We start from the raw sequence: 13,932 nt of genomic DNA on the forward strand, positions 1-13,932 counted from the left end.
TCAAAAGAACAGCATGTATACTATCTATGGTGAAACAGATCACCAGCCCAGGTGGGATGCACGAGACAAGTGCTCCGGCCTGGTGCACTGGGAAGACCCAGAGGAATCGGGTGGAGAGGGAGGTGGGAGGGGGGATCGGGATTGGGAATACATGTAAATCCATGAATAAAAAAAAAAAAAAAAACAGAATGAACTGCGCTACAGTTTCACCTCAGCCGTATTTACATAACCTCTTACCAACCAACTACCACTTCCTCAAGCACCTCGACAAGTTTTTGCAGGGAAAACACTTCCACAACCAGCAGGAAGCAGAAAATGGCTTTCCAAGAGTTCGTCAACTCCTAGGACATGGAGTTTTACACTACAGGAATAAACAAACTTATTTCTCATTGGCAAAAACGTGTTGATTGTAACAGTTCCTATTTTGCTTAATAAATACGAACATGTGTTTGAGCCTAGTTATAATGATTTAAAATTCAGGATCCAAAACTTCAATTACTTTTGCACCAATCTAATAGTACACTAAACCTGTTTAGCTGTGTCCAATCTGCTGTTAAACTAATTCACTGAGTTAATTTTGCTTATTTTGTTTAATAAGCTTTTTTTTCTTCCAAAACTGTATGACAGCTCATATATTCTAATTCCCTGATGAAAGCATACCTATTTTAGTTTACTAATTTAGTGTGACTAATTCTAATATATGGAATGTCAAATTAGTATACTTTAATTATAAAAAATAATTTGAGGAAGTAGTTTGAGGCCTTGCTGCTTTTCCCTAGAAAAAAATTATACTTGGTTCTGTCAGGAGTCTGGGTACACTAACAGTCTGGAACCATCTTATTTCAACTTTGAGGCTTGATGTTTTCAGGGCCACTCAGATGACCTGAATACTATCTTCAGTCTTTAGGAGAGCTAGTTTACCTAATCCTCATTCTTGGTGAGATGAGAACTCCAACTTTTTTCCCACTAACCAAAGGCCAACAAAAACCACAGCTCAGTCTCTTGGCTACCTCTTCTGGATTAGCATATGCTTCTAGGGCACAGCGGACTGGGGTACTTGGCTCATTTGTCTAGATTTCCATGTTCTCTTGGGTTTTAACCCTCTAATTCTTATTTTACTAATTATCAGATGTTCTTTGTTATTGTATTTAGTGGATGGAATGATTCCCAGAAGTTTTCCAGTCTTCTTTATTTTCTGTTAAACTCCTTCACATCTTCTCCATCAATACTCTGCTTTCAATTAACTGTCACCAACCTAAGTCAAGTCAACATTTTTCTTTTATCTATATTATTGAAACAGTCTTCCAATTGGTCTTCCTGCCTTCAATCAGCTCATATTGTTTGGTTTTTTCCTATAATAAAGTTCTTATATTACATTTCTCCATAAAAATTTTAAGGGCTTTCCACTTAACAGTGGGAAAGTCAAAATTTATTTGCTAAGCATTCAAGGTCTTCGAAAATGTACTTTCCACTAAACACATCCAATCATTTCCTCTCTATTCTTCATGTAAATCTTAATTATCATTCAACACATGTTCCTTAAACACCTCCCACACAACTATTTTCTGAACCTGTAATACCCTGGTTCTCACATTCCCCTGACCTTCTAAGTTCAATCAAATGCTATCTCATGAATAAATTCTTAACCACAATAGCAATAATAAGATAATACACTTGTTGCTTTCTCTACACTGCTCCCCACTAACACCTGAGTTGTCTGAAGAGGAAAATCTCTGCTATACTGTAGAACAGTGATGGATGCTATCACAAAAGTCTGCCATCTGACAAATCAACTTTACTTTCACATTCTAGCAGTTAACTGTGAAACAATATACTATTATTAATGTGGTTAAGGCAAGCTACATACTATCATAACAATATACAAGGGCTAACCCCCATACTTAATTACTAAATGGGTGTTAATGCTTCAGAATGAAAAGTGAAAAGCTATTTGCAACACAGGGTGGAAAAGATTGATAGCCATTTTTAAGATTCTTGATCACACCTGTCCATTAAAAGTAGTCATCAGTCACCTGTACTGCTCCTCACTTCAGACAGGCCAGTTAACTTATTAACTAACATTCACCTTATATATTACTGACTACAATGAGTTTTAAAATTTAACAAAACATACCTATAAAAAAAGAAATCTGAGCTGAAGAAAAGAAGTAACCAACTTTTTACTTGCTACTAACTGTAAAGGAGCTTAATTTGGCACAGGGTGGTGGTGGTAGGTGGATTTGTCTCAAACTCCTGACAAACTGAAGTATGATTTATATGCATATCATACATTAAATAAAAGTTCTACTGTAGAAAAACAAAAGCTAGAAAGGGCTGAATTTAAAGTAATTACCGAACACTATATATGTTAGGAATTGTGTTAAGTGCTAGGAATGAAAGATTAGTGAGGTATTTTCTACACAAGGAACTCTAGCTCGATCCATGGGTTGGGAAGATCCCCTGAAGTAGGAAATGACAAACCACTCCAGTATTCTTGCCTGGGAAATCCCATGGACAGAGGAGCCTGGTGGACTGTAGTACATGGGTCGTGAAGAGTCAGACACAAGTGTTCCGGTTAAATATGGGTACAAAAAACAAACAAAGGAACTCTCTAGAACTGCACAGCTAACAGCCTACACTGGCACCCACAGAAGACCTGTGGTCAGATAAAGGAAACATTTCCAAAGTTGAGGCAACACAAAAAGTTGGTGATCACTTTAAAAGTTTTATACTTCTAATGTGTAATATAAGAAATAAAGAGAAGACTCAGAAAAGCAGACAGAAGGTAACTAAATAAAAAGAAAGGGAAGAAGGAGAACTCACTTTCTCAGTCTCTCCTGCTGGGAAGGTAGTGCCTAGGAGATGCAGGGTGATTCACAGTTTTTCTGTCAAGCAGAGAACTGAAGAAGGATCAACGAGAAATTTACTCTATTCGAGGTAAGGAGATATTCAATTTTCAAAGACTGCAATAGCAGAATTACTAGTCATGGTGTCACACAGTCAATATTTGATGCTACCAGCTGTGATGCCTGTGCCCTAAGGCACCAGCAACAGCTCTTCCACTAAAATAGTTTGGCATTTACCTGAACTCAGACTTCACGGCTGATTCTCAATATGTAATGTCTTTTCCACTTAACTTCTCAGTTTGCTTACAAACTGAGTTACCTTAAAAACTGAGTTAGTTAAAAACCCTAACTGACACACCAGAAAAGGAGACAGTTCAAGATGACAAATGAAATACTGAAAGCAACACCCCACGAAAATTATGATAGAATCTAAGCCCAGATGGAAAGGTTGGCCTTAAAGAAAGACAGACTTGTTATTGCTGCACTTCTGATTCTCTGATTTCTTCACCTGGAGGATCATGGGAAGAAGCCGAGTGAATAGAGAAAATTCTATTTAATTTGTAAAACAGAAAAGAAAGAAATCTGCAGAGTTAAAAAGCAGAAGGCTACATAAGAAAGAAAATGGCAAAAGTCTGGAAAGCTGCTATGAGAGACGAGAGACCAGAAAGTTAAAATGGTCCCTTTTCTACCAGCCCCTCCCCACCCTGACCAAAATTTATTTTTCAAAAGAAAAAATCACTCATGTTCAGGGTCAGGACAGATCTGTTTAAGCTGTGGACTAGAAGTCCAGGAGGCAAGTAAGAAGAATTCCTGTTAAGAATCTATTTATACCTTTATTGCTGTTGCTGGGCCATGAATTCCCTCCTCTAGGACAGGGACTATGGCTCACTAATAAACACAAGAAATATTTATATGCTTAGTACATGGAAAAGAAAGAGGAAGAAATTTAAAACTTCACAATTTTTACTAAGGTAAGAATCATCTTTAAGTATGTCAAAATGAATAGAAATAATACTTGAATTCATTTTGTGTCGCCAACTGGAAAACAAGATTTTTTTTAATGCTATGTAACAAAATTTACTGGCCATATTATCTATCTTTGCTTGTGATTCCTGGGATCCTAAATATTATAAGATTACCATACAAGTAACTTTCACTTTTATACTTAAGAACTGGGAGACACACAGTGTCACTGAAGTCTCCTTATAATTCCATGTTTCTTTCCATTCTTCAAGCGTATTAATGGGGTGAGAGGAGAGGTAAGAATGGAAAAGGGTCCGGGCATTGGCATTTACAAAAATTCTTAGGTAATTTCTATGTATTTTAATAGTTTACCAATTGCTTGTCTTGAGTCTCCTAGGTAATGATTATATTGTCTTCACAGAATTTCTCTAATATGAATTTCTCTTTAAGTAAAAGAATTATTTTTAATGTTTTATTTTCTTTTGGTCATGCTGCACAGTACACGTGATCTTAGGTCCTCGATCAGGGATCAAATTCACGCCTCTAGCACTGGAAGTGCAGAGTCAACCACTGGACTGCCAGAGAAGTCTTTCTTTTTTTTTAAAACAGAAAAGTGCTTTCATTACAAATAAATGTTTATTTTCTGAATTAAATAATTATTCTGTTATAAAGTTTTTCTGCAATTATTGAGGGAAATTCACAGAATACAATAAAGCATAAAGAATTTTTAAAAATCCATAATCCTCCCATCCCCAAAACAATCTTCATGTCACTTATTTAATTTTCCATGTATTATTTTATGTATTAGAACTCCCAATACATTTAAATGGTGGTGACTGCCAATAACCTTGTTTGATTTTAACTGGCACATTTCTAATATTTCAAAATTAAGTATAGTTTTGCTATAGGTTATTAGTTGATATCCTTTATTAATCTAAGAAATTACCTTCTTAGTTTCCAAAAAATTGTTTTTTTCTGACTCAGGGGTTAAGTACACAATATTATTAATACATTGCTGGCACTTATATAACCTTTTGGCTTCTCTTCATCAACCTGTTAAAAGTAGTAAATGCTACAGACAAGTTTTTTTCCTAAAGGTGACCCATTCTTGCATTCTTAGGAGAAATCCTACTAGACTATTATTACTTCAATTCAATTATTTTTTATTCATGAAATCAAAAGCTATGTTCAAAACAAAGGTAGTTTTCTTATGCTGTCTTTGTCAAATATCATAACCAGATTTATTCTGATTCAGCTAACATGAAATAATGATGCCTTATCTTTTTTTACATTCTAAAATAATTTTCAATAGGAACTAGTAGCTCCTTAAAGGTTTATTAAGATAGAACTTGAACATAAAATCATCTGGTGCTTTTTGGGAAAGGAGAGGGATCTTCTAGTGTATTTACATTTTCCTACAGTTGTCTTCCTAATTTTTTCTTTGGGAGATGGGAGATGGGTAATCTCTTTACTGAGCTTTCAAATGTAATGGTACAAGTGATATAAGTGTGTAAGTTGCTCAGTTATGTCTGACTCTTTGACACTACATGGACTGTAACGCACCAGGCTCCTCAGTCCATTGAATTCTCCAGGTAAGAATACTGGAGTGAGTTGCCACTCCCTTCTCCAGGGGATCTTCCCGACCCAGGGATGGAACATGGGTCTCCCACATTGCAGCAGTTTCTTTACCAACTGAGACCAGGGAAGCCCCGTGGTGGTATACACAGTATTAATTAAAATTTTTGAAATATGTTTTCCTAACCATAATTATACATTATTTCCAATGTTGTTTATTTGTGCCTCTTCCTCTTACCCCAATCACATTTGCCAATGATTTATTTCCCTCTTTTTCAAAAAAAACTTTACCTTTTAAAGAGCAATCCCCCCCCCAAAAAAAGAGTAATTTTAAGCTCAAAGTTGAAAGTACAGAGGTTTCCTATATACCCCCTGCCACTATACACACACACAACCTCCCCCTCCATCAGCATCTCGCATAAGAGTGGTACATCTGATGCAATGAGCCTACAATGACACATCACTGTCACGCGCAAGTTTACATTAGGTGTGAGGTCTGGTGTACATTCAATGCATTTAGGTAAATGTATAGTTGACATATCTTAACAGTTTCATGAAGAACACTTTCACTGCCCAAAAGACTCTTTTGGATCCCTCTAACCTCTGGCAACCACTGATCTTTTCATTATTTACATAATTTTGCCTTTTCTAGAATGTCATACACTTGAGATCAAAAAGTATGCAACTTTTTCAGACTGGTTTCTTCCACTTACCAATACTCATTTAAGGTTCCTTCATGTCTTTTCATGGCTTGATAGCTCTCCTCATTTTAGCAATGACATATTCCATTGTCTGGATGTGCCACAGTTCATTCATTCATTCACCGACTGCAGAACATCTTGGTTGCTTCCAAGTTTTAGCAATTATGAATACAGATGCTATGACTACCCATGTGCAGGTTTTGGTGGTCACAAGTTTTCAACTCATTTGGTAACTACTAAGATGCGTGACTGGATTATATGGCAAGAAACTTCCAAATTGGAAGCAAAGTAGCTGGACCATTTTGCATTCCCAACAGCAATGAATGAAAATTCCTGCTGCTCCACATCCTCATCAGTACTTGGTGGTGTTTTCTGGATTTTGGCCACTCTAATCAAGGTGTGTAGTGGTAATTTCAACAATCCCATTTTAATGAGCAGTACCCTAATGATGATATGTGATGTTAAATATCTCTTCATATGCTTACTTGACATCTGTATATCTTCTCTGATAAGGTGAGTATTAAGATTTGTGCCCACTTTACAATTGGGTCTTTAGCCTACTACTGAGTTCCAAGAATTCTTTATGTACTTCAGGTAACAGGTATGCAAATATTTTCTCCCTAGGTCTTGTTTTCTCATTCTCTTGATTATTTCCCTTTATCCATTTCAAAGATCAGTTTACTTCTGTTTCCTAGTTCACTAATGCTGTTTTTATCTTAAATAATTATTCTACTCTCTGAGTTTATTTTATATACTTTTCTAACTTCCTGTTTCAAAGGTTCAGTTTGTTTTCTACCTATTTATCTTTTCTTATAGATACTGACTGTAAATTTCACTGTACCTCTTCAGCCACATTCCACATCTGTCCTCCCATTATTTAGTTCTAACTATTTTAATAATTTCAATTTTGGATTCTGAGTTTTTTGCAAGTGTGAAAATAGAACCAACGTATTAATTTTTCTTGGAATGTATTATAGCCCAGAATGTGACCAATTTGAAAATAACATACTCTGAAGGATACACAAAATACCAATACATATTTTAAACTCTAAGTTTATTTATTGACACCAGCCTAGAGACAGCACCCACAAAACAAGAATAAAGTTATTAAAATGAATAAGTTGTATACTGTTAAACAATTCAAGATGGCTAAACAGCTGATGCAGTAAGAAAAGTAAGTTAGTGAATTAAAGGTAAACCTGAAGGACTTTCACAGACCTAAGTAGAGAGACAAGTACAGAAGAAGCATTTTTTAAAAAGGTGGAAAAGAGATCCAGAAGTTTCAACATATAACCAATAGGAATTCTAGAAAGCAACAAGAGAATGGAGAAAAGGTAATATTAAACAAATAATAGCTAAGAATTTCCCAAACTAAAAACATGAGTCCTCAGACTTAAAGTACACAATGAGCTATATTTTCCAAACTTACTCCACAATTTCAAACTATTAAGAATTTCTCTTGAGGGAGGGGACACATGTATACCTACGTCCTATTCATGTTGATGTATGGCAGAGGCCATCACCATATTGTAGAGTAATTATCTTACAATTAAAATTTAAAAAAAAAAAAAAAAAAGAATTTCTCTTAGAGCACTAAAGAATGTATTGTTCTGGAGGGAGGAAAAAAGTAAATCTGGAGAAAACAGTGGAATGCAAAAAAAAAAAAAAAATTAGCCAAAAAACAAAGTTAAATATACTGACAGTAAAAATGCTTAACATTAAATAAAAACTTCAAATATATCAACTTATCCAACTGAGAGAGGAAAAGGGGAGGACAGAGAAGAAAATTATGCTACAGTTTTTTTCTTGTGTAGGACATGAATATAAATAGTATACTGTTATAAACTTATAGTTAAGTATGCATATACAAACTATAAGGGTGATCACTTAAAAAACTGAAATAAAATATATAACTCTGACATTATTAGGGGGAAAAAAGGGAAAGGAAACTTGAACAAGCCAAATAACTCAACAGAAAACATAGTAAATATAAAGCACAAATCAAGGAAATCAATAACTAAATCTAAACTTATTAGTAATTACAAAATAAAGTATAGCAGTGCTACTATCAGACAACAGGATATAATGTGGAACATTATATGAGACAAAAAGGTATTGCATATTGATCTAAAAACACTAAAGATTTACAAGTACTCAATAATATATCTCCAGAATACACAAAACAAAAACTGGAATTACAAGGCGAAACTGAAATGTTCACACATACTAGAAGTTTCCAGAAGTTACCTATTTCAATTCACACTCATCACACTTAAGTATAGTATTTAACTTAAGAATGCTTTCAACAGTGTCATTTCAGCCATGCTATAGGGCAAATGTGAGAATGTCTTTAGAGAGATACACTGATAAGAAACAAACTATAAATAAGTCTAGATCAGCAGAGGAGTATCAGATGTAAACAATGAAAGCTACCTTTTTCCTAACAGAGGTGTCATAAAGTAAGTTTGAAACCAAACTTGACCAAAATTAAAAGTACCACTGATTTTTTTCAAAAAAGAAGGTCAGATCCATGCAAAATTGGGGGGGAGGCGGGGGAACCACCACACTAGCCACAGAGCATTTTCTTCTTCAAGCACCTGGGAAAGTTCTACAGTATGTGTCTAAGAACATAAGCTTTGGAGTCCAACAAATCTGAGTTTAAGTAATAACTCCTTGTGTTACAAAACTCATACAAATATATCAAGCTCTAAGTCTTAGGGTCTAAACTATTAAGTGGGGATAATAATTTGTAGCTCCATAAAGCTATCACTAAGATAAAATGAAATAATGCCTGGCACAGAGGGCTCAATAATTAACAATTATTGTTGTTACTATTAAATTGTATTGCAGTGCAAGATGTGAGAAACTTCGTAATATTCTTGGTATTAATTAACATCTGTTTTGCAAAGAATTTTTGATTTTAAAGTCACACGGGAAATACTCTCCATTTATTTCTCATAATACTTGGATTCTCAGGTTGTAACAAAAACTGTATGTAATTTTAAAATTAAAATTAGAACTGCTAATTTTAGACTGACAGAATAAATAACGGCTCTCATCCTATTACCAAGTGCTCCAAATTTCCAATCTAAGAAAGAGAAAAAGATAAAGGCAGCACTATTAAGGTCATTCTCCAGTCCTAGTAATTTCTTGCCTTTAGAACCAGAAACATTTCCAGAGAGAAAATACCCAACGGGATTCAGTTCTGCGCTGAAACCAGAGAACCACCCCAAACAGCTGTTTCAGTGGTACGGATACCCTGAGCAACTTCTTTATATTTAGTGAAGAAATGTCATTATTATGCCTACAGTAGATTTAAAAGTTTACAGGCAAGCAAGTTTTAAGTAATTAAAGGAAGATCTTATTCATGTGTTTTAAGACTATATCAAGTCCTTAAAAAACAAACAAACAAAAAAAACACCTCCTTTTAGTTCTCAGTACTCAAGAGGATGTATTATAGAAGATATTGAAGTAGAGTCCCCACACCTCACCTCCAAAGTAAAAGAAGAAACAAGCCTGAGTTCCCTTAACACTAGGTTTATTGCAAAACTTACAGATGGGGAATATATCAAAGCAAATACTACTCATACACGGGTTTGTTCACTAAGTGTATAAATCAGTCCCTTACTTGTGTCTCATAAACTCATGCAACAGGCTTTCCACAATTACTTCTAAGTATAAAGCTCACAATATAGTTCCTTACCTTTCCATTAGCTTCTCTTTATCCCAATTGAAGTGGCTAAGGAGTATTCTTGTGATAGTTGCTGGATTCTAAAGGGGGGGAAAAAAAGTCATTTTAAGGTAATAGCACTTACTGACATTTAGTGAATTTTTTTAGGTTGAACTTACTCTTCTATAACACCCCACCCAAATTACCTTTCCTAAGATATTTCTTTATTCCCCTAAGAAAATACAAAATTTTAAGATCAAGACTATTTACAAATAGTTTGTCACACTAATATGTCATGTTTCTATGAGATTCTAAAGCAGAATTCACAATAAGACAAGAAGAAATTAAATGAAAAACTACTGTATTAAATCAAGCACTAATAAAGTGAACTTTTTTGCAATTAGATTTAATAGACTGCCACATCAACACACTGTAAATCAATAAAATTTCTAATATTTTATATACTGAATATGTTCTAATCAGTCCAAACCATTTTTAATTCAAAAGGCCCATACTTAATGAAAAAGACAAAATACCTGCACTGTGAAATAATCTATAGAGTATCATCTGTAACCACTATTTCATTCCTCAAAGGAAACCAGAGTCCAAAGTTTACTGCCCCATCATCATCCAGTGATGTCACAGACCCTCCCGTTTCCCATGAAACTAGTGAACAGTTTTATCTCAGTAAGATGATGGGGCCTAGGAGATGAAGGATATCCAACTTATTCAAAGACACTAGAGCTAGTTACAATGTCAGAAGTGAAATTCAAACCTGAGTCTGCTTATCTGTACTTTATGCATGATTTTATTATATCAAGTAACATTTCAAAAATGGTCTCTGCATATAAACCACTTTTATTTCACCAGAGTTAAGACAGCAATGTTCCGGCACAGTAAGTGTTTGGGCTTCCCTGGTGGCTGAGACAGCAGAGAATCCGCCTGCAGTACAGGAGACCTGGGTTTGACCCCTGGGTCTGGAAGACGCCCTGGAGAAGGGAATGACAACCCACTTCAGTATTCTTGCCTGGAGAATTCCATGAACAGAGAAGCATGGCAGGCTGCAGTCCATGGGGTCGCAAAGAGTCAGACACGGATGAATTAATAACACACATCTACTGATTTAGTTTAAAAGCAATCCTGTATAAAAATGTCATGAAAGAAATCCCTATCAATTATTCTTAGTAATAACATTTGTCACAAAAATTCAGACATCCACATTGCTGCTGTTGTTTAGTTGCTAAGTTGTGTCCGACTCACCTTTGGCAAAAAAGCCAAAGATGCAGATATGGTAAGTCCCAACCCTCTGCTCCAGGCACATTTTGCTAATCCATCTGGCTTTTCCTTACTTCTTAGACCCAGACTTCCTTAATAACCTTCCTTCAACACACCATTTGAGAAAAACACTGTCAGTCTATAAGAGTAAGTGAAAAGAAACCTATGAGCTCACCCTAAATTATAATATTTGTATAGAATACAGATAGTACCACATATCCAGCTCTTTTACAGTAGGATTGTGGGCTTCCCTTGTGACTCAGCTGGTAAAGAATCCACCTGCAGTGCGGGAGACCTGGGTTCAATCCCTGGGTTAGGAAGATCCCCTGGAGAAGGGAACAGCTACCCACTCCAGTATTCTGGCCTGGAGAATTCCATGACTGTACAGTCCATGGTGTCACAAAGAATCGGACAGGACCGAGCAAGTTTCACTTGCCTATAACTGAAATAGTTATTCAGTCACATTTAAAATAAGGGCAATAATGCCATCAATTGGGGAAATTTCGTAGTAGTCATTGGGATTTTGCAACTATAACTCTGGGATATCCAACACACTATACATTCTCTGCCACTGGGGAAAATTTTTCAGGAATTGTTAAGTCTCAACTTGCAAACAGAAAAATGGGAGAGGTGGGGAAATGCCCTCTTTGACCTAATGCTGCTAAGTGCCTTTTCTGTGTTTGAGGTCCCACATCAAAAACTGGTCTCCTCCAGAGATTCCAAACCTGTTTTATTGATTCTTCAAAAATAACTATGGAATGTTCTGTTAAAAAACCAATTCCTAGGTTCCACTCCCAAATGTGCTTGTTGCCAAAGGGATTCAGAACATTAGACCAGTGGCCCCCAGGATGAAGAAAGCGTGACAATCTTTCTGGTTTTGGCTGTTCAAACACTTCTGTGTAGGTGTAATGTGTTTGTTTAGTAATGTACACAGGGACCTCCCTGGCAGTCCAGTGGTTAACACTTCACGTTCCAATGCTGGGGCCGCAAGTTCAATTCCTGGTTGGGGAGCGAAGATACCACAGGCCTCAGGGCCAAAAACCCAAAATACAGGGAATTCCCTGGCTGTACAGTGGTTAAGACTTCACTTTACAATGCAGTGGATGCAGGCTCGATCCCTGGTCAGGGAGCTAAGATTTCACATGTCTCTTGGCCAAAAAACCAAAGCATAAAACAGGAGCAATACTGTAACAAATTCAATAAAGACTTAAAAAAATAATAACGTACATACTTTATTGGAGGTACATGCCAGAAAATTTTTCCAGAAGAATACTACCGGAAAATTTGGCTAACCACATGCCTCTTGGCCAAAAAACCAAAGCATAAAACAGAAGCAATACTGTAAAAAATTCAATCAAGACTTAAAAAAATAATAACATACATACTTTATTGGAGGTACATGCCAGAAAATTTTTCCAGAAGAATACTACTGGAAAATTTGGCTAAACCACATCATAATGCCAAAATAGCTATATTTTGCCAGTGAGCTACACTTCAGGGCAGAGAATATTTCACAGTACTAGATAAATATTTTGCATCACTATCTCAGTCCAGCTGGATCAAGTCATTTATGTGCACTGAATATAAGGAAAGGTGATGGAAAAATAATGTTTATTATACATCTACTGTATTCCGGACCCTGTTTAAGAACTTCCCAGTTGGTGCCAGTGGTAAAGAATCTGCCTGCCAACGCAGGAGACATGAGAGATGTGGGTTCAATCCCTGGGTAGGGAAGAACCCCTGGAGAGGAAATGGTAACCCATTCCAGCATTCTTGCCTAGAAAATCCCATGGACAGAGGAGCCTAGCAGGCTACAGTCCATAGGGTCGAAAACAGTCGGACATGACTTAAGAGGCTGAGCACACATGCACAGCAAAGTATTTTATATACCTCATTTAATTCTCAAAGCACTCTGTAAGGTAAATATTCTTACTTCCTATTTTAAATATGAGAGAACTACGACTAGGCTCCAGGAGTATACAAAAACTACCCAATATCATACCTCTAATTAAGTGCAATGGTTGGATATTCTAGCCCAGGACAATCTGGATCTAATATTCCTTCATTTATTCCATGTAGGAGAACCCAAAGGAATATTAAAGATCTTACTTACATAGGTTTAAATATCTTTTATATCCTCCACAACAGGGTAATTCAAGGCAGGATGAGGAGGGGATGACAGAAAGCTAAAAGGCACAAGGGCATTTGAGGGACTGAAAAATGTGATGGTTGGTTATATGAGGGAAAATTTTTATCAAAACTCAAACTATACACTTAAAAATGGGTAGTTTTAGTCAAATAAAAGTTACACACTAATCATGTTTATTTTTATTTAAAAACGGAACAATCTGACTTTTGGTCCTGGCATCTCCTTCCCACCAATTACAACTAAAAACTGCACAAAATACAACTAACAAGAGTCCTCTAACAATTAAATAACAGCAGGGAGATTGGGGAGAACAGGGAAGAACAACAAACAGATGGTAATGACCATCCTGTTTGTTTTATCTCCTTTATTTCCTGGCTTGGACACAAGGGTGGGCCAAATAAGCATAACTGTGTAATAGGCATGATCGGCAAAAACTGAGACAAGGGCACCTTCTTGGTCAGGGACTAGGGCAAATGCCCCTGGGAAAGTCAGAGAGAATACTTTTCATCTTCCTTTATTTATTTCTCCCAGCCTTGGCCTGAGACCAGTCCCAGCCCTGAAACTACATACTGCAGAGCACAGAAAACTACCAGGGAAAACCCACTGCTCTAAACAGAGGAACAAGGAAGAACTCTGCTGTGAAAAGCGTGAGAACCCTATTATTTCCTTTCTTTCTCTTGCCACTTCACCTCAAGGCATGACGGGCAGAAAACTGAAACAGAGAACTCCACACATTCAGGTAGAGGAATAAAG

The 13,932-nt window shown here is 36.2% G+C and overlaps 1 protein-coding gene across 2 annotated transcripts in view; it reads right to left on the minus strand.

Annotated features, from left to right (window-relative positions):
* Window positions 1-13,932, minus strand: part of ARIH1 (ariadne RBR E3 ubiquitin protein ligase 1) — a 99,856-nt gene that overhangs the window by 44,887 nt on the left and 41,037 nt on the right. For both annotated transcript variants that reach the window (XM_061157922.1, XM_061157923.1), the window contains one exon: window positions 9,789-9,856. In XM_061157922.1, the coding sequence (XP_061013905.1) occupies window positions 9,789-9,856 (68 nt within the window). The remainder of the gene's footprint in view (window positions 1-9,788; window positions 9,857-13,932) is intronic.

The sequence above is a fragment of the Dama dama genome, chromosome 12, assembly GCF_033118175.1.
Source record: "Dama dama isolate Ldn47 chromosome 12, ASM3311817v1, whole genome shotgun sequence".
Classification (NCBI taxonomy): Eukaryota; Metazoa; Chordata; class Mammalia; order Artiodactyla; family Cervidae; genus Dama; species Dama dama.